This window comes from Oncorhynchus clarkii, chromosome 17, assembly GCF_045791955.1.
Source record: "Oncorhynchus clarkii lewisi isolate Uvic-CL-2024 chromosome 17, UVic_Ocla_1.0, whole genome shotgun sequence".
In the NCBI taxonomy this organism is placed as follows: domain Eukaryota; kingdom Metazoa; phylum Chordata; class Actinopteri; order Salmoniformes; family Salmonidae; genus Oncorhynchus; species Oncorhynchus clarkii.
Genome location: NC_092163.1, coordinates 47,136,588 through 47,158,813, shown reverse-complemented (window position 1 = coordinate 47,158,813; position 22,226 = coordinate 47,136,588). Strand labels below are relative to the sequence as shown.

Below are 22,226 nucleotides of genomic sequence, written 5' to 3'. Positions count from 1 at the left end.
AGGTTAAAAGTTTGTTGAAAAATGTACGAAATGTTGATGACATTTTGCAAATTCAATGAGTTTTCCACATTGATTCAACACCATCACATTGCGTTTTTTTTGTTGAAATGATGTGGGAACAACGTTGATTCAACCAGCTTTTGCCCAGTGGGAAGTGTGTATGGGGCCAATAAAATGTATGTAACCATGAGTTTGTTGGGTTGAGTTCACAGCAAGGTTAGATAAATTGATTTTCTGGATCCAGCTCATCATTGTCTCAATCCCACTCGTTATACCAAGTTTTGGTGAGTGCATAGATAAATACAATTGTGCTTACATTTGTGATCCTTACGAGGGATGTCACCTCACCCAACTCTTTCTTCAGCTCTTCATACGTTTTCCCACCCTAACACAAAACATGCGTGTACAGTATTATTGATGGAATATATTAACTTTAACAGTTGTGTATACTATTTGACACACACACACACACACACACACACACACACACACACACACACACACACACACACACACACACACACACACACACACACACACACACACACACACACACACACACACACACACACACACACACACAAGCAGACCAAGAGTTCATCTGTAAGAGAAGGAGATCATTTGCACTCACACTCCATTTGGAGGGGTCCCAGGCGGTGAACCAACCGGTGAAGGTGGGGGGTTCATACCGCTGCTTGATGAGGAGGATAGGGGTGTCGGGGTCCCGGGACCCTGGGTGGGTACGCAGGTACTCCTGACTGGTGACCACCGCTTCCTTCCTCTCCACCTCATTGGCCTCGTTCCCCACCCAGAGGAAGACCTGGATGCAACATCAAATAATTGATGACGGCCCACAAATGGGTGCTTGGCAGTGGTCTAATAGTATTATAGTCTAATGTTTGGACCTACACACTGAAGAAGGCTGTTAAACTGACATTTTAACAATACACACGGTACCTGGTCCCACGTGTCTAGCAACATGACATCATCCTCGCTGAGGTCATCCTGGGTGAACTGGGTCACCTCGGTAACGATGAAACGACCAGTTTTATTGGAGCATTCAAAGAGACGCGGCTGATGATCCAGAGCAACCTGCTGTAGTCTTTCACACACAAAACACATACAGAGAACACATACAACTTTACATACACCACACTGTTTACTTAAAATTCATAATATCTAGCACAGTGAATCACAATCCATCAATTGTACATGGTTAAGGACGCAATCACTTAACTAACTTCGTACAGCTGCTCCCATTGACATTTTATTAGATAATAGTTGGTTGAAATACAGATTATGGCAAGGCAACTTGTGTATTACCTCTTGTTGTTGGCATAAGGGGCCTTCCCTCCAAGTAAATTCCAGAATTCAATGTGCTCCTGACCCTCTGCCATGATCTCTTCAGCAGTCGAGTGCTGTCCAATCACAGAGCTGACCTCTTTAGCCATGGCCCTCTCATCCCCACTTGATCCCTGGCCAATCAGAGAGAGACTATTAGACAGAATGTTTTACCATCTCTATATCTCCGTGTCTGTGTCCCAAAAGGCAACCTATTCCTACTTATTTTGACCATTGGACACTGGTCATTTGGCATACGCACAGTATCTCTAAGCTGCTATATCTGTAGTATCCACAACTGCATATACCTAATTCCCTCCCAAAAGTACCTTGCCACACCACAGGTGAATCCCTGACTGGCTCCTCAGCAGAAAGACATCGTTGGAGTTGAGCGAGGCTGCCAGGGCAGGCACCTCGATGGCTTTGGTGTTGGAGGCATCAGAACCGCGGACCTGGAACAATCTGACGGGTGGCTCTGGGTCAGACACGCCTTTTCTGGAGGTACCGCCCTGTAGAACAGAAGATGAGGAAAGCAGTTGTCACACCCTGATCTGTTTCACCTGTCTTTGTGCTTGTCTTCCCCCACTTCAGGTGTCGCCAATCTTCCCCATTATCCCCAGTGTATATATACCTGTGTTCTCTGTTTGTCTGTTGCCAGTTCGTTTTGTTTCGTGAAACCTACCAGCGTTTTCCCCCTTGCTCATGTCTGTTCTAGCTCCTGTTTTCTATTTTTTCCCGGTTTTGACTGTTCTGCCTGTCCTGACCCTGAGCCTGCCTGCCTTCCTGTACCTTGCCACAGAACACTGGATTATTGACCCCTGGCTGCTCTGACCCTGAGACTGCCTGCCATTCTGGACCTTTTTAACCCTATCTGGATTAATGACGTCGTTGACCTGTCTTTGACCTGTCTTTTTGCATGCCCATGTATTAATAATAAACGTTTTTTTACTTTGACACTGTCTGCATCTGGGTCTTACCCTAAAACATGATAGCAAGTCAGGTTTGATTTAAATGTACAGTATGTGATAATAAATTACTTCATGGTTAGAAATCCTATATCAACCTATAATCATGGTTGAACCAAAGACAATTCATTGCTATCAGATAATGACAACCAGTTTCACAATATTTTCATTTTATCATTGTACCATTAAATCAAAACAAAATTATCTCACCTCAAAGATAACCATTTTACCCTTGAACATGGCCATAAAGTGTCTGGGTTCCTTGCCCATGGTGATCCTCACTTGTACAGGCTGGTTGCCATACTTTTGATCCAGGGCCACGGCCTGGAAGGCAGACGCTGCTATCTCATCCTGAGAGGCATGGCGCCCCTAAAACAAAATATTTATTTATAAAATGATGAGGCATTTAGCTCTAAAGGTATACCATTTTGTTGCCATGTTATTACAAATAAAAGGATTCAACTTTATGCATTCTACAATGGCAGGGAGCTCCCTTACTTGCCACATGTAGAGGAGGTAGTTTAGCTTGCTGTGGACCTCATAAGTGTAGAGCACCAGATAGCAGTCTCCTCCATAGAAGAAGCCATGCCACTGGGGTTCCACTGGGACCAACTCCAGGTCCTCGATACGCCACACCTGCATGTGTCACAGAGAGTGTTAAAATGTCCACAGGTAACAAACGGTGAGTAGAATGACGGTGAGATATCTTGGAACAAATTACATGAATCAGAGTTAATGTTTTGGTGAGTTTACCTCCACCTGACCAGTGCCATTGTCCACCATGCGCTCCTGTGCCGCTACTTCTGGCATCACATGCATCTGTGTGGCATCAAACTTCTCCTGAGTCACAATGGCTAAGGTGTATATGTAGGTAAGACAGTGTAGAATCACAAAACAAAGACAAGGTGAGGAATTACATACTAAAGGTAGTATTTGCCAAGCACTCACATCTCAATCATACATCAAAAAGGAAGAAAGGTACACTTAGAAAAAAGGGTTCCATAGGGGTTCTTTGTGGAGGGATAGGGGTCTACTGAAAACCATTTTCATCTGAAGAACCCATTTTTTGATTGACAAGGGTTCTTTGTAAGGCAAAGGGTTCTACCAAGAACCTTTTTCATCTTAAGAACCATTGTTGGAAGAAAGGGTTCTTTGATAATTATTTGGAAGGGCAAGAAGGATTCTTTGGAAGGCAAGAACATTTGAAATAAAACCCTTCTGAATCCGAATTAATGTACTTTTTCTTCTTTTAAATAGTGCTGTGAGCATGAAGGTTTACCTCAGTGCATAAACTTTAACCATCTAAAGTTGAAAAAGACAGAAACAGAGAAGTGAAAGTGATCGTGTGAAATTATGAAGTGAGTGGACAGAAAAATACAGCTTCATTCTATCCAATCAGAACAGCTACTCTTTCTCTTTACAAACATGCAAACTAGCCAGTTGAGTTATTTAGACTGACTGACATGAGAAAGAGGCGTGCTAGCACCCAAAAAGTCATTTCTTTCAGATCAAGGATAATTACAAAAATACTCTGAATATAATCGTATCCAGTAAATTGCCCATATCCGTTTAATATACTTGTTTTGTCCAACTACTCTGCAAACCTCTAACTTATTGCACCAATTACTGAGATGGTTGTTTCAGTTTACATCTTTTAAGTAGTCTATATTATCAATCTCTCCTACCCTGGCAGTCATTCTGAATGCAAGTCGTGGGTGATTAAAAGTTCCAATTGTTGGATATCCTACCTCTTGCTGGATTCCGATAGGCATTACACAACAATTTGCACACCTGCATAAGGTGACTTGCAGGCCTGATGTGGCCTGTAAACCAGGTGTTTTCTAAAACCACTGTGTTAAGGTATAACTAGTCCCTCAAAGAAAGGCCTTATGATATGTCCCACTGGGCACACCACGTACTTTCAACGTGGGAATTTGGGTAATATTTGGTTGAGACGTTGATCAGTGAGATTTCAACCTTTATTCACCCACTCAAAAAGACAGCCAGAAGTTGATTGAATTCCCAATGTGTTTTCACTATGCTTTCAACAATCTAAAAGCATAACCAAATTCCAATGGAAAAACAGTCAGATATTTTGGTTTAGTTGTCATCTACATGTGTAATCACTGCACTTTAAAAGCACAACACAGTTAAAATGGGAGTACATTGTCAGATATTTAGTATTTATACAACAACGTTATGTGTTATCTCTGTGCTTCATCTAATAGCACAACCAACCAAATGACCTAAATTGCAGTTGAAATTTCATTAAAAGTTCATAGTGAGAGTGATCAATGCTGTTTGAGATTCATACGCAGATTATTATAGCAATTTTGATGACCTCCACAGATCTTTGACCTTTGCATGCACGCTTTCTATGATTACATAAGAATACATTTATAGTTATATTAGGCTAACCTCAAAATGTGGCCATAGATGTGTTACTTTAAGGTTGAATAAATAATGTTACATTAGTTTGAGATAGCCTAAACTTTAGGCTATTTACTGTATTACAAAAGTAATATTGAATTGTGTTTGGCTGTGTCAAGCCTACTCCCGTTGTCCCGCTCCAGTGATCGACGGAAGCAGCAGAAAATCCAAACATCTCCCAGAATGTCGTTGAACAGGCACACCTAATCCGGCAACACCACGACCAACTGGCGCAACTGGGTACGGCTATGAATGAGGTCCTCTGCGTTCTCCAACGCCTTGACATCACCCGAGGGGCGTCATCTACAACTAGCCAGTCCCCCAACCTATCCAGCAGTCCGCCCAGGTCAGCGATACCCGGTTGTCCTCCCGGACAAATATGACGGGACTCCATCTAAATGCTGCGGCTTCCTACTCCAGTGATCCCTCTATTTGTTCCATCAGACGGGAGACGCTACCACTGAGAGGTTCGAGGTTGCCATGTAATTTCCCTGCTGACCGGACGGGCGTTGGAGTGGGCCACGGACGTCTGGGAGAGAGAAGAGGAGGATCCGGGTTCCAATGAGAGGTTCATGGCTCTGTTCAGGGTGGTCATCGATCATCCACTGGAGGGCGGAGAGGGAGGTGAGCGACTACTCCAACTTCAGGAGAGTGCCCAAACCGCTGCAGAGTACGCCCTCACCTTCCGGACCATGGCAGCCTCCAGTGGATTGAATGAGCCGGCGCTCCGCATCCTATTCAGAAGAAGACTGTGCAAACAGCTCCAGACGGAGCTGGCGTGTCGAAATGACAACCACTCTTTGGACGCACTCACCGCGATGACCATCCATCTGGACAATCTTCTTTGCGAGCGTGGGGACCCACATTGCCTCTCGCCCTCCTCTTTTGGCCGTCCTGAGACAGAGCCTGAACCCATGGAGGTAGGGTCTACAAACCTGCCGGCGGCAGAGCTGGGGCACTGTCCCTATTGCGGTCAGGAGGGGCACCAGCTTCAACAGTGCCCGGTGCGTCCCAACCAGGGATCCACGAGGGCAGGGGAACAGCCCTGTGATCAACAGTCTCCCCGGGTAGGCGTGAGTATTCCATCATCATCACTTTCCACCAAACGCTTTCTGGTTTCAATTTCACTGGCTGGCTGTCCCTCATGTATTGTTCTAGCGAACTCTGGTGCCATGGGGAATTTCATTGACAAGGCCCTTGCCTCCTCCCTGAACATCACCTCATACCCACTCTCCTCTCATTTTTCAGTTCAAGCACTGGATAGTCGACCACTTGGAAATGGGACAATCACACACATCACAGCACCACTCACCATTACCATGGGACCCCTGCACCACAAAAGCCTTCCCTTCGTCATCATTGAGGCACCCGTACACAAAGTCATCCTCGGCCTCTGTGGCTTCAACTTCACGACCCCACCATCTCCTGGTCGAGGATGGAGATCACTGCCTGGGCACCCAGATGTCAGAATACCTGCTTCCCTTACCCTGTGGTTCCACGTCAGTTGAGAGTCCTGTGGTTCCAGATCAACATCCCAGAGGCTTACCGGGATCTCCAGGACCAGCACCACCTGTCTCTCTCCGAGTCGTCCCTGGGACTGTGCCATTAACCTGCTAGCAGATACTGTGCCTCTGCGCAGCCGCCTCCACCTCCTGTCAATGGCTGAAACCAAGGCTATGAAGGAATACATCCAGGAGACTCTCCGACAGCGTTTCATCCACCCCCAAACAGTTCCGCGGGGCCAGTTTTCTTACTAAACGGGACCTGCGGAGTGCCTACAATCTGATCTGCATCCGGATGGGGCATGAATGAAAAACAGCCTTTAGCACGATGTCTGGGCACTACAAGTACTTGGTGATGCCTTATGGATTATCCAATTCTCCATCGTTGTTCCAGGCATTCGTGAACGAGGTGTTCTGGGACGACCTCCTGGAGAACCATCTGTACGTCAAAGCGGAGAAGTGCCAGTTCCATCAGGCCGCTGTCTCATTCTTGGGATACCGGATCAGCCCGCAGGGAGTGGTTATGGATGAAAGGAAGTTTGAGGCAGTCAGGTAATGGCCAGTCCCAACCACCATAAAGGGACTACAATGGACTACTGCCGCTTCATTAAGAACCTCAGCTCCATCGCCTCTCCTCTCAACTCTCTCCTCAAGTGTGGCCCCCGTAAGTTTGTGTGGAGTCCTACAGCCGATGAGGCCTTCCACCCACTGACGGGGCATTTCACCTCCGCCCCGATTCTGAAACACCCAAATCCTACACTGCCCTTCGTGGTGGAGTTGACGCCTCAGAAGTGGGTGTGGGGGCTGTCCAGTCACAACGCCTAGGTAACCCACAAAAATGTTACTACTACAAGAGTGCGCACTACTAAAAAAAACTGTCTCCTGCAGAGAGGAACTATGACGTCGGCGACCGGGAGCTCCTGGCGGAGAAGCTGGCACTAGAGGAGTGGAAACACTGGCTGGAGGGCGCCAAGGACCCATTTCTCAACCTCAAAGACCATCGGAACCTGAAGTACCACCAAAGCCGATGCCCTGTTCCGTCTCCACGATTCGGGACAGGTTCCTGTCCAGAGTGCGCCCATCATTCCGCCCTCCCGAATCGTTGCCCCCATACATTGGAACATAGACGTGGACATCCGCCAGGCTCTGGAGAAGGAACCAGTGCCTGCTACTATTGACCAGGGCTCACACATCCCTTGCCGCTGGACACCCAGGTTTCACCTGCACCATTCGATTAATCTCCACTAAGTACTGATGGCCCATTTTGGCACAGGACGTTGCCGGCTACGCAACTCCTGCTCCATATTTTCCCAAACCAAATCTGCCCGGCACGCTCCAGCAGGGAAACTCCTTGCCTTCCAGTGCATCAGCCGCCTTGGTTGATCTCATCTGTCCTTTGATTTCATCACTGATATCCCCTCTTCAGATGATTTCACTATGATTATGGTTATTGTATACAGATTCTCTAAATCCTGCCGATTTATCCCTCTCTCTAGTCCTCATACCGCTCTCCAGGTCGCTGAGGCACTGTCGCAGCAGGTCTTCCGACACTATAGCCTATGGAGGACATCGTCTCCGACCGTGGCCCCCAATTCACGTCACGGGTATGGAAAGCCTTCATGGAGAAGCTGGGTTCACGGTCAGCCTCACGTTCGGGAACAGGCCTCAGTTCAATGGGCAGGTGAAGAGGATAACCCCGGAGCTGGGGAAGTTCCTTAGGAGTCACTGCCAGGACCAGCAGGGGGAGTGGTCCTGGTTTCTTCTCTGGGCAGATTACGCCCAGAATTCACTGCATCACTCCTCCACCGGACTGACCCCCTTCCAGTGTGTCCTAGGAAATCAGCCAGCCCTGGCTCCGTGGACACCAAGGCAGACCGAAGCTCCTGCTGTGGACGAGTGGTTCAGGCACGCAGAGGAGGTTTGGAACAATGCCCACATGAGACTCCAGCACGTTGTCCACCGCCAGAAGAAGTAGGTGGACCGCCACCACAGTGAGGCTCCCGTGTTTCATCCTGGTGATCGCGTCTGGCTCTCCACCAGGAACCTCCCACTCCGCCTGCCCTGTAAAAAGCTGAGCTCCTGATTTGTGGGGCTGTTCAAGGTCCTCTGGACGGTCAATGAGTTAACCTATAGATTACAGCTCCCCCACTAACTACCGGATCTCACCCTCTTTTCATGTTTCCCTCCTCAGGCCGGTGGATCCTGGTCCCCTGGCTGGTTCCTTCCCCCGCAACACCCCTCCGCCTCCCCTGGACATCGATTGGAGCCCTGCCTATGCCTTCAGATCCCTCTTGGACTCCCAATGTTGTGGGGGTCAGCTCCAGTACCTGGTTGACTGGGATGGGTACGGCCCAGAGGTGCGCTGTTTGGTCCCGGTGGACGACATCCTGGATCCCAACATCATCCGGGATTTCCACCTCCGGACCAGCACGCTCCTCGCTCTCGGGGTGGTCCGCCTGGATGGCGTTGTCCTGCGGCTGGAGCTGTGCATCAGGAGGGGGTTACTGTCATGTTTACTCCCACTCCGGCACTCGATGTCGTCGGTCTGCTGACCACTGGTCCTTGCAACCCACATTACGCACACCTGCACTCCTTATGCACTCCTGGACTTCATCAGTACCTTGATTACTCCACCTTTATTTAGTCCTCAATAGCCTCAGACTCCAGGCAGTATTGTTTTTGTTTTCATTCCCAGTACGCTTTTCCAGTTTTGTATGTCTTCATTTTCTTTGTTATCAAACTCACCAACTGCACTTACTTCATGACTCCGTGTCCGCGTTACAGGTTGACATGGCAAATGAATAATGTCTATATCTCAACCAAGAATGCTTTTCCTTTTTTTGTTTGAGAATAGGACTAAATCAAATCAAACTTTTTTAAAGTGCATTTTAAGTTTGATTCGATTTAGTCCTATTCTTTAACTTTGATTCTTGGTTGAGATGAAGATGTGAATCCATCATACTAATGATTAACTTGAAGATTACCAAACTTTAATCAACCAAAGTTTGAAACCCTAGGCATATACAGTACCAGTCAAAAGTTTGGACACACCTACTCATTCAAGGTTTTTTTTTTATTTTTACTTTTCTACATTGTAGAATAATAGTGAAGACTTCAAAACTATGAAATAACACATATGTGACTCACCACCTGGATTCGGTCTTATGTAGCAATATTTGAAATTGTGTTTTTTACATTGGAGAAAAGTAGAGACTCAGAGCTACAAAATGGTTTATCATAAACTGCATTTTTAAGGAACAATGGGAAAGTAATTATGCTTTGAAAGTTGATAAACTTGTAAACTCACTTTTTGAGAAAATGGCCTTCAAATGTTTTGGTATCTAGTGAAGAGCTCTTCTTTGTCTACACACATTCAGCATAAGCTTTAGCCCCACCCATCTCGTTTGCTCTCGGAGAGTTCAGAGCGCACACTTGACGCTCTGGCCGATGATTTGTTTACCTATGGATAACATGAAAACAGCCTAACCAGTTCTATTATGGAATCTTGTAGTAACCAAAAAAGTGTTTAACAAATAAAAATGTATTTTACATTTGAGATTCTTCAAAGCCACCCTTTGCCTTGATGACAGCTTTGCACACTCTTGGCGTTCTCTCAAGCAGCTTCACCTGGAATGCTTTTCCAGCAGTCTTGAAGGAATTCCCACATATGCTGAGCACTTGTTGGCTGCTTTTCCTTCACTATGCAGTCAAACTCATCCCAAACCATCTCAATTGGGTTGAGGTTGGGAGATTGTGGAGGCCACATACGTTATTTCATAGTTGAAGATCTGACGTTGTTTCAAAGGTACAAATTCAGCATACTTTATACAAGGTTTGTATATGTTGAAAATTGGTTTCAATGACAACAATTCCGTGGTTCACCCTTTTTTATCAAATGCATTTTCCATGTAGATTCCACGTCACAATAAGTTGACAAATTAGGTTGAAACAATGTTGATTCAACCAGTTTGTGCCCAGTGGGATGTAATATATTGTCATTAAGTGTTTAATTGTAAAGGCTGGTGGAAATGCTCCTCATAGAAGGTTCTAAGAAGAACCTTTTAAAGATGAAGGGATTCTCATAAGAACCGCTCAAAGAGAGTTCTAGGAAAAACCTTCAGATAATAAAAGGGTTATTGGCAGAACGATTTATAGAGGGTAGTAGGAAGAACCCTTATAATGGGTTCTAGGTAGAACCATTTAGAGTTTTTCTAGTGATTGATTTGCTTCTGTTAGCTAACATAGAAACACATACCCACTCTCCCCACATTGTGTGTCTTTCCCAGGCCTACAGTCTGGTCCTTCACACTCCAGCTCTGGAACAGCTGCTTAAAGAGGGCCGACTCGGCCCCGTCATTCACTGTCTCCACGTTGGTGGTGGTGGAGTAGTTCTTCAGCTTAATGAACTCCTGTTCACAGAGGCAGGAGACAGTTTCAGAGTCTTCCCATCAGATACTGCAACTGGTATTTGACACACAAAACTCAACTATGGCTTATTTTTTGTTACAGTATGTACAGTATGTGTGATCTCTTGTACCCACCAAAGCTCTGGAAAAGGCAGCCTGTCTCTCGGCCTTGTTGGCTCGCTTCCCCTTCCACACAAAGATCTTCACCCCTCCCTGGTCTAGGAAGTAACAGTCCTAGAGAAAGATGAAGTCACATGAGGTAATATGTATAGCTTGGGAGCAAATTACTCTTAATAATGCCGAGATCAAATTATGTCCGACTTGTACAGTTTGCTGCTCTGCAGACTCACATCATGATTTAACAGGTCCTGAACCAGTGGCCTGGTGGCAACTTCCGTGACTTTCATCTGGCCCTCAGCATTAGACACACTGTTGGGGAAAGGACATACAGTGCATTTGGAAACTATTCATGCTCCTTGACTTTTTCCACATTTTGTTACAATACAGCCTTATTCTAAAATTGATTAAATCGTTTTTTCGCCCATCAATCTACACACAATACCCCATAATGACAAAACAAAAACATTTTTTTTTTACATTTTTGCAAATGTATAAACTGAAATATCACATTTATATTAGTATTCATACCCTTTACTCAGTACTTTGTTGAAGCACCTTTGCCAGAGATTACAGCCTCAAGTCTTCTTGGGTATGACACTATGAGCTTGGCACACCTGTATTTGGGGAGTTTCTCCAATTCTTCTCTGCAGATCCTCTCAAGCTTGGTCAGGTTGGAAGGGGAGCTTCTCTGCATAGCTATTTTCAGGTCTCTCCAGAGATGTTCGATCAGGTTCAAGTCCGGGCTCTGGCTGGGCCACTCAAGGACATTCAGAGACTTCTTCCGAAGCCACTCCTGCGTTGTGAGCTTAGGGACGTTGTTCTGTTGGAAGGTGAACCTTCGCCCCAGTCTGAGGTCCTGAGCACTGGAGTAGGTTTTCATCAAGGCTCTCGCTATACTTTGCTCAGTTCATCTTTCCCTCGATCCTGACTAGTCTCCCATTCCCTGCTGCTGAAAAACATCCCCACAAAATGATGCTCCCACCACCATGCCTCACCGTAGGCATGGCCAGGTTTCCTCCAGACATGACGCTCAGGCCAAAGAGTTCAATCTTGGTTTCATCAGACCAGAGAATCTTGTTTCTCATGGTCTTAGAGTCCTTTAGATGCCTTTTGCAAACTCCAAGTGGGCTGTCATGTGCCTTTTACTGAGGAGTGGCTTCCGTCTGGCCACTCTACCATAACGGCCTGATTGGTGGAGTGTTGCAGAGTTGGACGTCCTTCTGGAAGATTCTCCCATCTTCAAAGAGGAACTCTGGAGCTCTGTCAGAGTGACCATCGGGTTCTTGGTCACCTCCCTGACTAAGGCCCTTCGCCCATGATTGCTCAGTTTGGCCGGGTGGCCAGCTCTAGAAAGAGTCTTGGTTGTTCCAAACTTCTTCCAATTAAGAATGATGGAGGCCACTGTGTTTTTGGGGACCTTCAATGCCGCAGACATTTTTGGTACTCTTCCCCAGATCTGTGCCTCCACACAATCCTGTCTCGGAGCTCTACGGACAATTCTTTTGACTTCATGGCTTGGTTTTTGCTCTGACATACACTGTCAACTGTGGGACTTTATGCAGACAGGTGTGTGCCTTTCCAAATCATGTCAAATCAATTGAATTTACCACAGGTGGACTCCAATCAAGTTGTAGAAACATCTAAAGGATGATTAATGGAAACAGGATGCACCTGAGTCTCATATAAAAGGGTCTGAATACTTATGCAAATAAGGTATTTCTGTTTTTAATTATTTATACATTTGCAAATATTTCTGAAAACCTGTTTTTGCTTTGTCATTATGGGGTTTTGTGTGTAGATTGATGAGGAAAAAAAAATATTTAATTCATTTGAGAATACGAATGTAACGTAACAAAATGTGGAGAAAGGGTCTGAATGCTTTCCGAATGCACCGTATTTACTAATGAGTAAGTATGATTTCGCCTGCGTGCCAGTCGTGCTATCATGCAAACATGGTTTGGCTTGAAAATTAGCAATGGAATTGACATGAGCACAAACACATCTGGGACTAGGCTAAGTATTATTTAGAAAGAGTATACAACTTTGTTAAGTTCCACTTTCTTTGCAATAAATGCCTGAAACAATTCAAACAGGCAAAAAGACAGGACATCTGGACATGGCCCTCAGCCACTCACTGGTACAGAGTAAGCTGAGCTTTCTGTTGTTGGTCCGCTGTTTCATCAGGCATTCCATTGAGAAGCTTGGAGGTCCGTTGCCCCAGGATGCTAATAAGGATCTCCATCAGTTTAGAGGAGTTCCCCTCTGTGTCCCCTTCTATCACTCCTATCTCCGCCCGACCCCCTCGCTCCCGGTCCCGAATGTCTTTAGCCAACAGCATGCCCTAAGAGTCATTGAATGTAAAGTCAGAGGTGCGTGACATGGATTGATTTTCTGTGATTCTAAAACGTTAATTCTAATGTGTTTCTATTAAGGTTCTCTTCAGCCAATCTTTAGGGGAGTGAAGTGGATTTCCCTTCAACTACTCTTGATTTATTGAGCTACCAATGTGGAATTAGCTTCCTTGTGTCACTGTTAGGATGGTAGGTGCAATAAGATTACATTCTCATTGGGCACACACTGACTGAATCAACCTTGTTTCAACATCATTTGTCAACCTATTATGAAGTGGAATCTACGTGGAAAACTCAATTGGATTTGCAAAAAGTCATCAACCAGTACTGTTTTCACATCATTTCAACCAGTGTTGTAAACATTTCAATCAGGGTACAACTTAAAAACTTAAATACAATGACTTAACCTGACTAACAGGTTGTTACATCAATTTAATTTCAACATAATCATCAGAACTACAGTGCATTCGTTAAGTATTCAGACTCCTTGACCTTTTCCACATTCTGTTACATTACAGCCTTATTCTAAAATGGATGAAATTGTTTTTCCCCCTCATCACTCTACACACAGTACCCAATAATGACAATGTTTTTAGACATTTCTGCAAATGTATTAAAAATATATATATATTTATATATCACATTTACTTAAGTATTCAGACCCTTTACTCAGTACTTTGTTGAAGCACGTTTGGCAGCGTTTAAGGCCTCAAGTCTTCTTAGGTATGACGCTATAAGCTTGGCACCCCTGTACTTGGTGAGTTTCTCCCATTCTTCTCTGCAGATCCTCAAGCTCTGTCAGGTTAGATGGGGAACGTCGCTGCACAGCTATTTTCACGTCTTTCCAGAGATGTTCGATCAGGTTCAAGTCCGGGCTCTGGCTGGGCCACTCAAGGATATTCTGAGACATGTCTCGAAGCCACTCCTGTGTTGTCTTGGCTGTGTGCTTAGAGTCGGTGTCCTGTTGGAAGGTGAATCTTCACCCCAGTCTGAGGTCCTGAGCGCTCTGGAGCAGGTTTTCATCAAGGATCTCTCTGTACTTTGCTCAGTTCATCTTTCTCTCAATCCATGACTAAACTCCCAGTCCCTGCGCTGAAAAACATCCCCACAGCATGAAGCTGCCACCACCATGCTTAACTGTAGGGACGGTGCCAGGTTTCCTCCAGACGTGAGGCTTGGCATTCAGGCCAAAGAGTTCAATCTTGGTTTCATCAGACCGGTGAATCTTGTTTCTCATGTTTTGAGTCCTTTAGGTGCCTTTTGGCAAACTCCAAGCAGGCTGTCATGCCTTTTACTGAGAAGTCGCTTCCGTCTGGCCACTCTACCGTAAATGTCTGATTGGTGGATTGCTTTAGAGATGATTGTCCTTCTGGAAGGTTCTCCCATCTCCACAGAGGAAGTCTGGAGCTCTGTCAGAGTGACCATCGGGTTCTTAGTCTCCTCCCTGACCAATCCCCCGATTGCTCAGTTTGGCCCGGTGGCCAGCTCTAGGAAGAGTCTTGGTTGTTTCAAACTTCTTCCATTTAAGAATGATGGAGGCCACTGTGTTCTTGGGCACCTTCAATGCTGCAGACATTTTTTGGTACCATTCCCCAGATCTGTGCCTTGACACAATCCTGTCTCTGAGCTCTACGACTATTACTTCTACCTCATGGCTTGGTTTTTGCTCTGACATGCACTGTCAACTGTGGGACCATATATACTGTAGACGTGTGTGTCTTTCCAAATCATGTCCAATCAATTGAATTTACCACAGGTGGACTCCAATCAAGTTGTAGAAACATCTCAAGATGTTCAATGGACACAGGATGCACCTGAGCTCAATTTTGAGTCTCATAGCAAAGGGTCTGAATACTTATGTAAATAAAGAATTTCAGTTTCGTTTTTTTATATACATTTGCAAGAAATTCTAAAAACCTGGTTTCGCTTTGTCATTGTGTGTGGATTGATGAGGAAAACATTGATTAAATGTCTAAGAATAAGGCTATAACGTAACAAAATGTGGAAAAAGTCAAGGGGTTTGAATACTTTCCGAATGCACTGTATATTGCTATTTAATTTATAATGCCCTTTTACATAAAGTCCCACTAAACCTAACATCTTTACTAAACTTTGGACATGTGAGTTACCATACCCAGTTTCAGGGATGGCTAACTCTGGAAATTAATTTGGTCTCTATTGAGTTACGTATATCAGCTTCTAGTTTTCTTGCACATTATTTGTGGAACAATCTTCAAAATGTTCTTAAATTTGTATTTATATTTTGATATGTGTATTTTTTTGTCATTTCTGTAATTCAGGGCTCATCTATAAAAGAGACCTTGACCTCAGTATGACTCCCTGATAAAATTAAGGTTAAATAACAAATACATGTCTGACACTTACAAAATAAATTGACAATAGGAAGCTTGTGGGAGCTGTTTTGCTAGACTTCAGTTCAGCTTTTGACATTATCGATCATTATCTTCTGCTGGAAAATGTACGTGTTATGGCTTTTTATCCCCTGCTATAGATATCAGTTTGTCTCTGTGAATGGTTTGTCCTCTGACAAATCAACTGTAAATTTCGGTGTTCCTCAAGGTTCCGTTTTAGGACCACTATTGTTTTCACTATATATTTTACCTCTTGGGGATGTCATTCGAAAACATAATGTTAACTTTCACTGCTATGTGGATGACACACAGCTGTACATTTCAATGAAACATGGTGAAGCCCAAAAATTGTCCTCGCTAGAAGCATGTGTTTCAGACATAAGGAAGTGGACGGCTGCAAACTTTCTACTTTTAAACTCGGACAAAACAGAGATGCTTGTTCTAGGTCCCAAGAAACAAAGAGATATTCTGTTGAATCTGACAATTAATCTTAATGGTTGTACAGTCGTCTCAAATAAAACTGTGAAGGACCTTGGCGTTACTCTGGACCCTGATCTCTCTTTTGAAGAACGTATCAAGACCATTTCAAGGACAGCTTTTTTCCATCTACGTAACATTGCAAAAATCATAAACTTTCTGTCCAAAAATGATGCAGAAAAATTCATCCATGCTTTTGTCACTTCTAGGTTAGACTACTGCAATGCTCTACTTTCCGGCTACCTGGATAAAGCACTAAATAAACTTCAGTTAGTGCTAAATACGGCTGCTAGAATCCTGACTAGAACCAACAAATTTGATCATATTACTCCAGTGCTAGCCTCCCTACACTGGCTTCCTGTCAAAGCAAGGGCTGATTTCAAGGTGTTACTGCTAACCTACAACGCATTACATGGGCTTGCTCCTACCTATCTCTCTGATTTGGTCCTGCCGTATATACCTACACGTACGCTACGGTCACAAGACGCAGGCCTCCTAATTGTCCCTAGAATTTCTAAGCAAACAGCTGGAGGCAGGGCTTTCTCCTATAGAGCTCCATTTTTATGGAACGGTCTGCCTACCCATGTCAGAGACGCAAACTCGGTCTCAACCTTTAAGTCTTTACTGAAGACTCATCTCTTCAGTGGTTCATATGATTGAGTGTAGTCTGGCCCAGGAGTGGGAAGGTGAACGGAAAGGCTCTGGAGCAACGAACCGCCCTTGCTGTCTCTGCCTGGCCGGTTCCCCTCTTTCCACTGGGATTCTCTGCCTCTAACCCTATTACAGGGGCTGAGTCACTGGCTTACTGGGGCTCTCTCATACCGTCCCTGGGAGGGGTGCGTCACCTGAGTGGGTTGAGTCACTGATGTGATCGTCTTGTCTGGGTTGGCGCCCCCCCCTTGGGCTGTGCCGTGGCGGAAATCTTTGTGGGCTATACTCAGCCTTGTCTCAGGATGGTAAGTTGGTGGTTGAAGATATCCCTCTAGTGGTGTGGGGCTGTGCTTTGGCAAAGTGGGTGGGGTTATATCCTTCCTGTTTTGCCCTGTCCGGGGGTGTCCTCGGATGGGGCCACAGTGTCTCCTGACCCCTCCTGTCTCAGCCTCCAGTATTTATGCTGCAGTAGTTTATGTGTCGGGGGGCTAGGGTCAGTTTGTTATATCTGGAGTACTTCTCCTGTCCTATTCGGTGTCCTGTGTGAATTTAAGTGTGCTCTCTCTAATTCTCTCTTTCCCTCTTTCTTTCGCTCTCACGGAGGACCTGAGCCCTAGGACCATGCCTCAGGACTACCTGACATGATGACTCCTTGCTGTCCCCAGTCCACCTAGCTGTGCTGCTGCTCCAGTTTCAACTGTTCTGCCTTATTATTATTGGACCATGCTGGTCATTTATGAACATTTGAACATCTTGGCCATGTTCTGTTATAATCTCCACCCGGCACAGCCAGAAGAGGACTGGCCACCTCACATAGCCTGGTTCCTCTCTAGGTTTCTTCCTAGGTTTTGGCCTTTCTAGGGAGTTTGTCCTAGCCACAGTGCTTCTACACCTGCATTGCTTGCTGTTTGGGGTTTTAGGCTGGGTTTCTGTACAGCACTTTGAGATATCAGCTGATGTACGAAGGGCTATATAAATAGATTTGATTTGATTTGATATATCGTGGATTGAGAGTTGCCTGTCTAACAGAACACAGAGGGTGTTCTTTAGTGGAAGCCTCTCCAACATAATCCAGGTGGAGTCGGGCATTCCCCAGGGCAGTTGTTTAGGCCCTTTACTAATGACCTGACACCGGCACTGAGTAAGGCCTGTGTGTCGATGTATGCTGAATACTAAACATTATACGTGTTAACTACCACAGCTCGTGAAATCACTGCCACACTTAACAAAGAACTGCAGTCAGTTTTAGAATGGGTGGCAAGTAATAAGCTAGCACTAAACATTTCAAAAACTAAAAGCATTGTATTTGGGACAAACCATTCACTAAACCCTAAACCTCAACTAAATCTTGTAATGAATAATGTGGAAATTGAGCAAATTGAGGAGACTAAATTGCTTGGTGTAAGCCTGGATTGTAAACTGTCATGGTCAAAGCATATTGATGCAATGGTAGCTACGATGGGGAGAGAGGTCTGTCCATAATAAAGCACTGCTCTGCTTTCTTGACATTGCTATCAACAAAACAAGTCCTACAAGCCCTAGTTTTGTCGCACCTGGACTACTGCCCAGTCATATGGTCAAATGCCACAAAGAAGGACATAGGCAAATTACAGTTGGCCCAGAACAGAGCAGTACAGCTGGCCCTTAAATATACACACAGAGCTGACATCAATGACAATCTCTCATGGCTCAAAATAGAGGAGAGATTGACTGCATCACTACTTGTCTGTTCAAACGACTAGCACACAGCTCAGACACCCATGCATACCCCACAAAACATGCCACCAGGGGTCTCTTCACAGTCCCCAAGTCCAGAACAGACTCCAAGAAACTCACAGTGCTACACAGAGCCATGACTACATTGAAATCTATTCTATATGAAGTAACTCATGCAAGCAGTAAAATCAGATTTTTTTAAAACTGGTAAAACGACACCTTATGGAACAACGCCACAGACTGTGAAGAGAGACACACACACAGGCACACACGCGTAAACACACACGCTAGCACTCACACTACGCACATGTACAGTACATTGTAATATTGTTGCATGGTGGTATTATACTGTATGTAGTGGTGTAATGATGTTATATGACGTATTGTTTAATTTTTCTATGCAATTTCAACATATACATAGTTCTAATGGTTATGTTAAAACTAGATTGATGTAACAACCTGTTAGTCAGGTTAAATCATTGTATTTATGTAAAGGTTTTATTCTAATTTCAATGTTTACAGCGCTGATTGAAATGAGATGAAAATGGATGACTTTTCACTGATGACTTTTTCAAAATACAAATGTGTTTCCCACGTAGATTCCACATCACAATAGGTTGACAAATGACGTTGAAACAACATTGATTCAACTAGTGTGGGTTGACTTTACTGTTGGTGCACTCCTTGAGAACAGCATTTGCACAGATCATTACTGTACCTTGAGCCTCTCCTGTCTGTTGCTCTCTGGTCCATTCCACTGAATGATGGTCTTACCAGAGTCCAACAGAAAGACATCCCCAAGATTGAAGCTTTCCCAGCTCATCTCTACCTACATTATGCAGGAAATTGTGCAAGATATATTACAAGTAAAATTTCAGGCATTATCAGAGGCACCTCCTGTTGTGTTCCACAGAATGACTTCCCCCTGTATGTGTTTCTCACCTCCATGGCGCTTATCCTTTTCTTCCCTTTCACATGGAGCAGTCTCTGGATGTCATAACTGTTAGTCTCTGTGTGTCTCATTCCTGACGCCACCCCACCCTTCTTATAGCTGTAAGGGGCGGAGAGGTAAGTAGGCAAAACAATCAATCTCTTGCTTTTATTACAGTGCATGGTCCTTTTTTATATATATCAAATCAAATTTTATTTGTCACATGCACCAAATACAACAGGTGCAGGTCTCATCATGAAATGCGTAGTTACAAGCCCTTAACCAACAATGCAGTTCAAGAAATAGAGCATTTTCTCTAAAATAAAATGTGTTTGAGATTGCACACTAATCACCATTGATAACTACGCTCATTTCTCCAAACTACACTCACAGAAGAATTACCCTTAGTGCTTCAGAATAAGATCAGAATGAAAATACTGAACAGAGTGTAATGATGAGATTGCTCTCTCTCTCTCTCTGTAAGCCTATAAGGTTAATGTGGCTCCCTGGCTGCTCTGCAAATAGACCTACATGACCCCTTGTTTGAAGTATCCTCGGAAGGCATCAGACTCATAGTTCTGGACCTCACGGTGCTGGACAGGCCCTGATCCCAGGAACTCATCCAGCTGGATGGTGTAGACGGCGGCCGCACCCTGTTCATCCTGACTGGACTGGGAGCCGATCCAGTAGTGGATGTCATAGATCAGAGAGCTGCCCACTTTCTGGGTCTGAGACAGACAGGGGAGATAGAGAGATTGGGGGGGGGACAAAAAGCATGGAGGGAGAGGCAGACAGACAAAAAGACAGATATGGAAAGAGGAAACATCACATAGAGCATTGATAATCATGTAGCACAGACTCCAAAGCAAACATCATCTATAGTGCAAACACACTGATTCACTCCAGGGCATTTAGCTAAGTCATAACTCCCTAATTCAACAAATGAATGTGCTGACATGACACCCCTGATAAGTATCATGGCCCCCGGACTCACAGAGAGTAGGATATAGCAGTCACCCTCGTAGAAATTGCCAAGGGATTTTTCAGGGACTTGCACCAGCTCCATTTTCTGGGAGGACAAAGAAATCATTTTCACCACTGACTGTGAATACACACCCTGATCAATTTTAAATAATATACTGACTGACAGCCTCTTTACCTCGATTCGCCAGATTATAATCCCAGGATTGTGGGTTACTGCGCGGAATGTGTACTCCATGTTTCTCAGATTCAGGCAATCTCAATCTGATGTTGGAAAGAGTTCCTTGGCCCACCTCCTGGTTTTGGACCCAGGAAGGAGTAATTTGTTAACTACTTAAACAAATTACATTATCTAAAACCGGAGGTTATTGAGATGGATATTAAAAGGACTTCAATATCCATTTCAGGATTACTGGAGGTTTACTGCAGGACTAATGTATTTACATCATAAACCGGTCAGACAGCGTGTTGTCGGAAGAAGAGAAAGAAGCATTCAAAAGCACTGCATTGCTGTTGACACCCACTACTATACGTTTGATTCAGTCAATCTCACAAAGTTCACGACATACTGTATTTTACTGTTCTGATAGTCAGAGATGTGTTTGCCTCAGCCCGCTGATCATTAACTCCATCGATCCAGCCACAAAACATCCTAACTCTCTCCTTTCAAATCACATCATGAAACTCAGTGAGCCACTGTCTGAAATTACAGAGGGCAGATATGATCAAGTCAAACAGTACCTTGAGTTGCGGCTGCGGAGACAGAAGACAAGCGTGTCCAGCTAGAGAGTTGCTTGCTTGTAGGAGTAAGTGTCTCTGTGTGTGTCTGGATGGTTCTTCCGTTGACTCAAGGTTGGACACAGCAGTGCAACCCTCAGGAGAGAACCAGACGATTTAGGGCTGTCACTGGGGCATCAAAGCATCCTTCTCCTCTTCCTCCTCCTGGCCCTCGCCCCCTGAGAGATTTGCCTGAGTTTGCATGTTCCAGGACCTCCTATCGCTCCGTCCAATCGCTGATTAGAGAAAGGGAAAGATACACAAACCAGCAGGCAAATGAGGATAAAGCAGACACGACTCCTATTCAAAAGACCACAGGCTGAAAAGACACTTTAGTGGTAGTGGTGGTGGGACTGTGTGAGGGAGGGGGGAGTGGAGGGGGAGAGAAATAAAGGGAGGGAGGTGGAGTAGTTAAAACCCTCCCTTTGCCAGGAAATGGATCTGGCTGTATTGGAAGGAAGCCACAGAGCTATGGATTTTTAGTTAAATTATGTACTGCACAGAGGGTGGACCACTGATGCTTTAATGCAGTTGCTGCCTATAATATTCATGTATTAGAAGGTCCTAACAGCCCCCCCCAAGTAGAGGCCTATACTGTAGGAGAGAATCTCACGAGGCCACATTGCTATGTGACATTCACTCTACATTGATTATGTTTCGAACGGTGTTATTGATTTTCAACATCAGAATGCTCTCACTGGATGTCCTTACTGACAAATCTAGCTGCAGTCTAAAAGTACCTTTCCATGAAATCTGATGATTCATGCCAGACATACGGAAGCAGTCTGAAAGGTTTATTCAAGAACTCAACATTGTTGGACGCATCACACAAATACTGGGGGGCCCTTACCAGCCTGAGAAGTTTGACAGGCAAATGACTTGTGTTGAAGTGTACACAATGCTAAGGACATCACACACCCATATATTTTGGACACGGTCTCAGTCACAGTTTGCTACCTCACCGTTAATGCAAACAATTTCAGAGGAACATGAAAAACTACAGCAGTGGTCTGTTGTGTTCTCAGGGAAAACCCTACAGAATGGAAATGATACCACCCAGGCACGATTACTGAAATATGAAAGGATTTGTTAACACCCAGGGAAGGAGCCACATCTACTCATGCTGACCTCTGTGATTGGTTGGATGTGATCAGAATGATCCAATCTCAGTATGCCCCACCTCTGCCCTGGCTATTTCCCAAATCT

General features: G+C 44.7%; 1 protein-coding gene across 1 annotated transcript in view; it reads right to left on the bottom strand.

Annotated features, from left to right (window-relative positions):
• The window catches only part of LOC139370986 (advillin-like), a 31,475-nt gene extending 10,126 nt beyond the window's left edge, over positions 1–21,349 (bottom strand). The window contains exons 1-18 of the mRNA XM_071110941.1: positions 20,985–21,349; positions 20,422–20,539; positions 20,257–20,331; positions 19,794–19,990; positions 19,274–19,382; positions 19,050–19,160; positions 12,900–13,105; positions 10,995–11,073; positions 10,780–10,878; positions 10,494–10,647; positions 3,060–3,160; positions 2,805–2,942; positions 2,517–2,675; positions 1,671–1,850; positions 1,324–1,475; positions 958–1,102; positions 632–820; positions 317–385 (exon numbers count right to left, since the gene is read on the bottom strand). Coding sequence (XP_070967042.1) covers positions 317–385; positions 632–820; positions 958–1,102; positions 1,324–1,475; positions 1,671–1,850; positions 2,517–2,675; positions 2,805–2,942; positions 3,060–3,160; positions 10,494–10,647; positions 10,780–10,878; positions 10,995–11,073; positions 12,900–13,105; positions 19,050–19,160; positions 19,274–19,382; positions 19,794–19,990; positions 20,257–20,331; positions 20,422–20,481 — 2,223 coding nt within the window. The 5' untranslated portion in view covers positions 20,482–20,539; positions 20,985–21,349. The remainder of the gene's footprint in view (positions 1–316; positions 386–631; positions 821–957; positions 1,103–1,323; positions 1,476–1,670; positions 1,851–2,516; positions 2,676–2,804; positions 2,943–3,059; positions 3,161–10,493; positions 10,648–10,779; positions 10,879–10,994; positions 11,074–12,899; positions 13,106–19,049; positions 19,161–19,273; positions 19,383–19,793; positions 19,991–20,256; positions 20,332–20,421; positions 20,540–20,984) is intronic.
• Between the last annotated feature and the right edge of the window lie 877 nt (positions 21,350–22,226).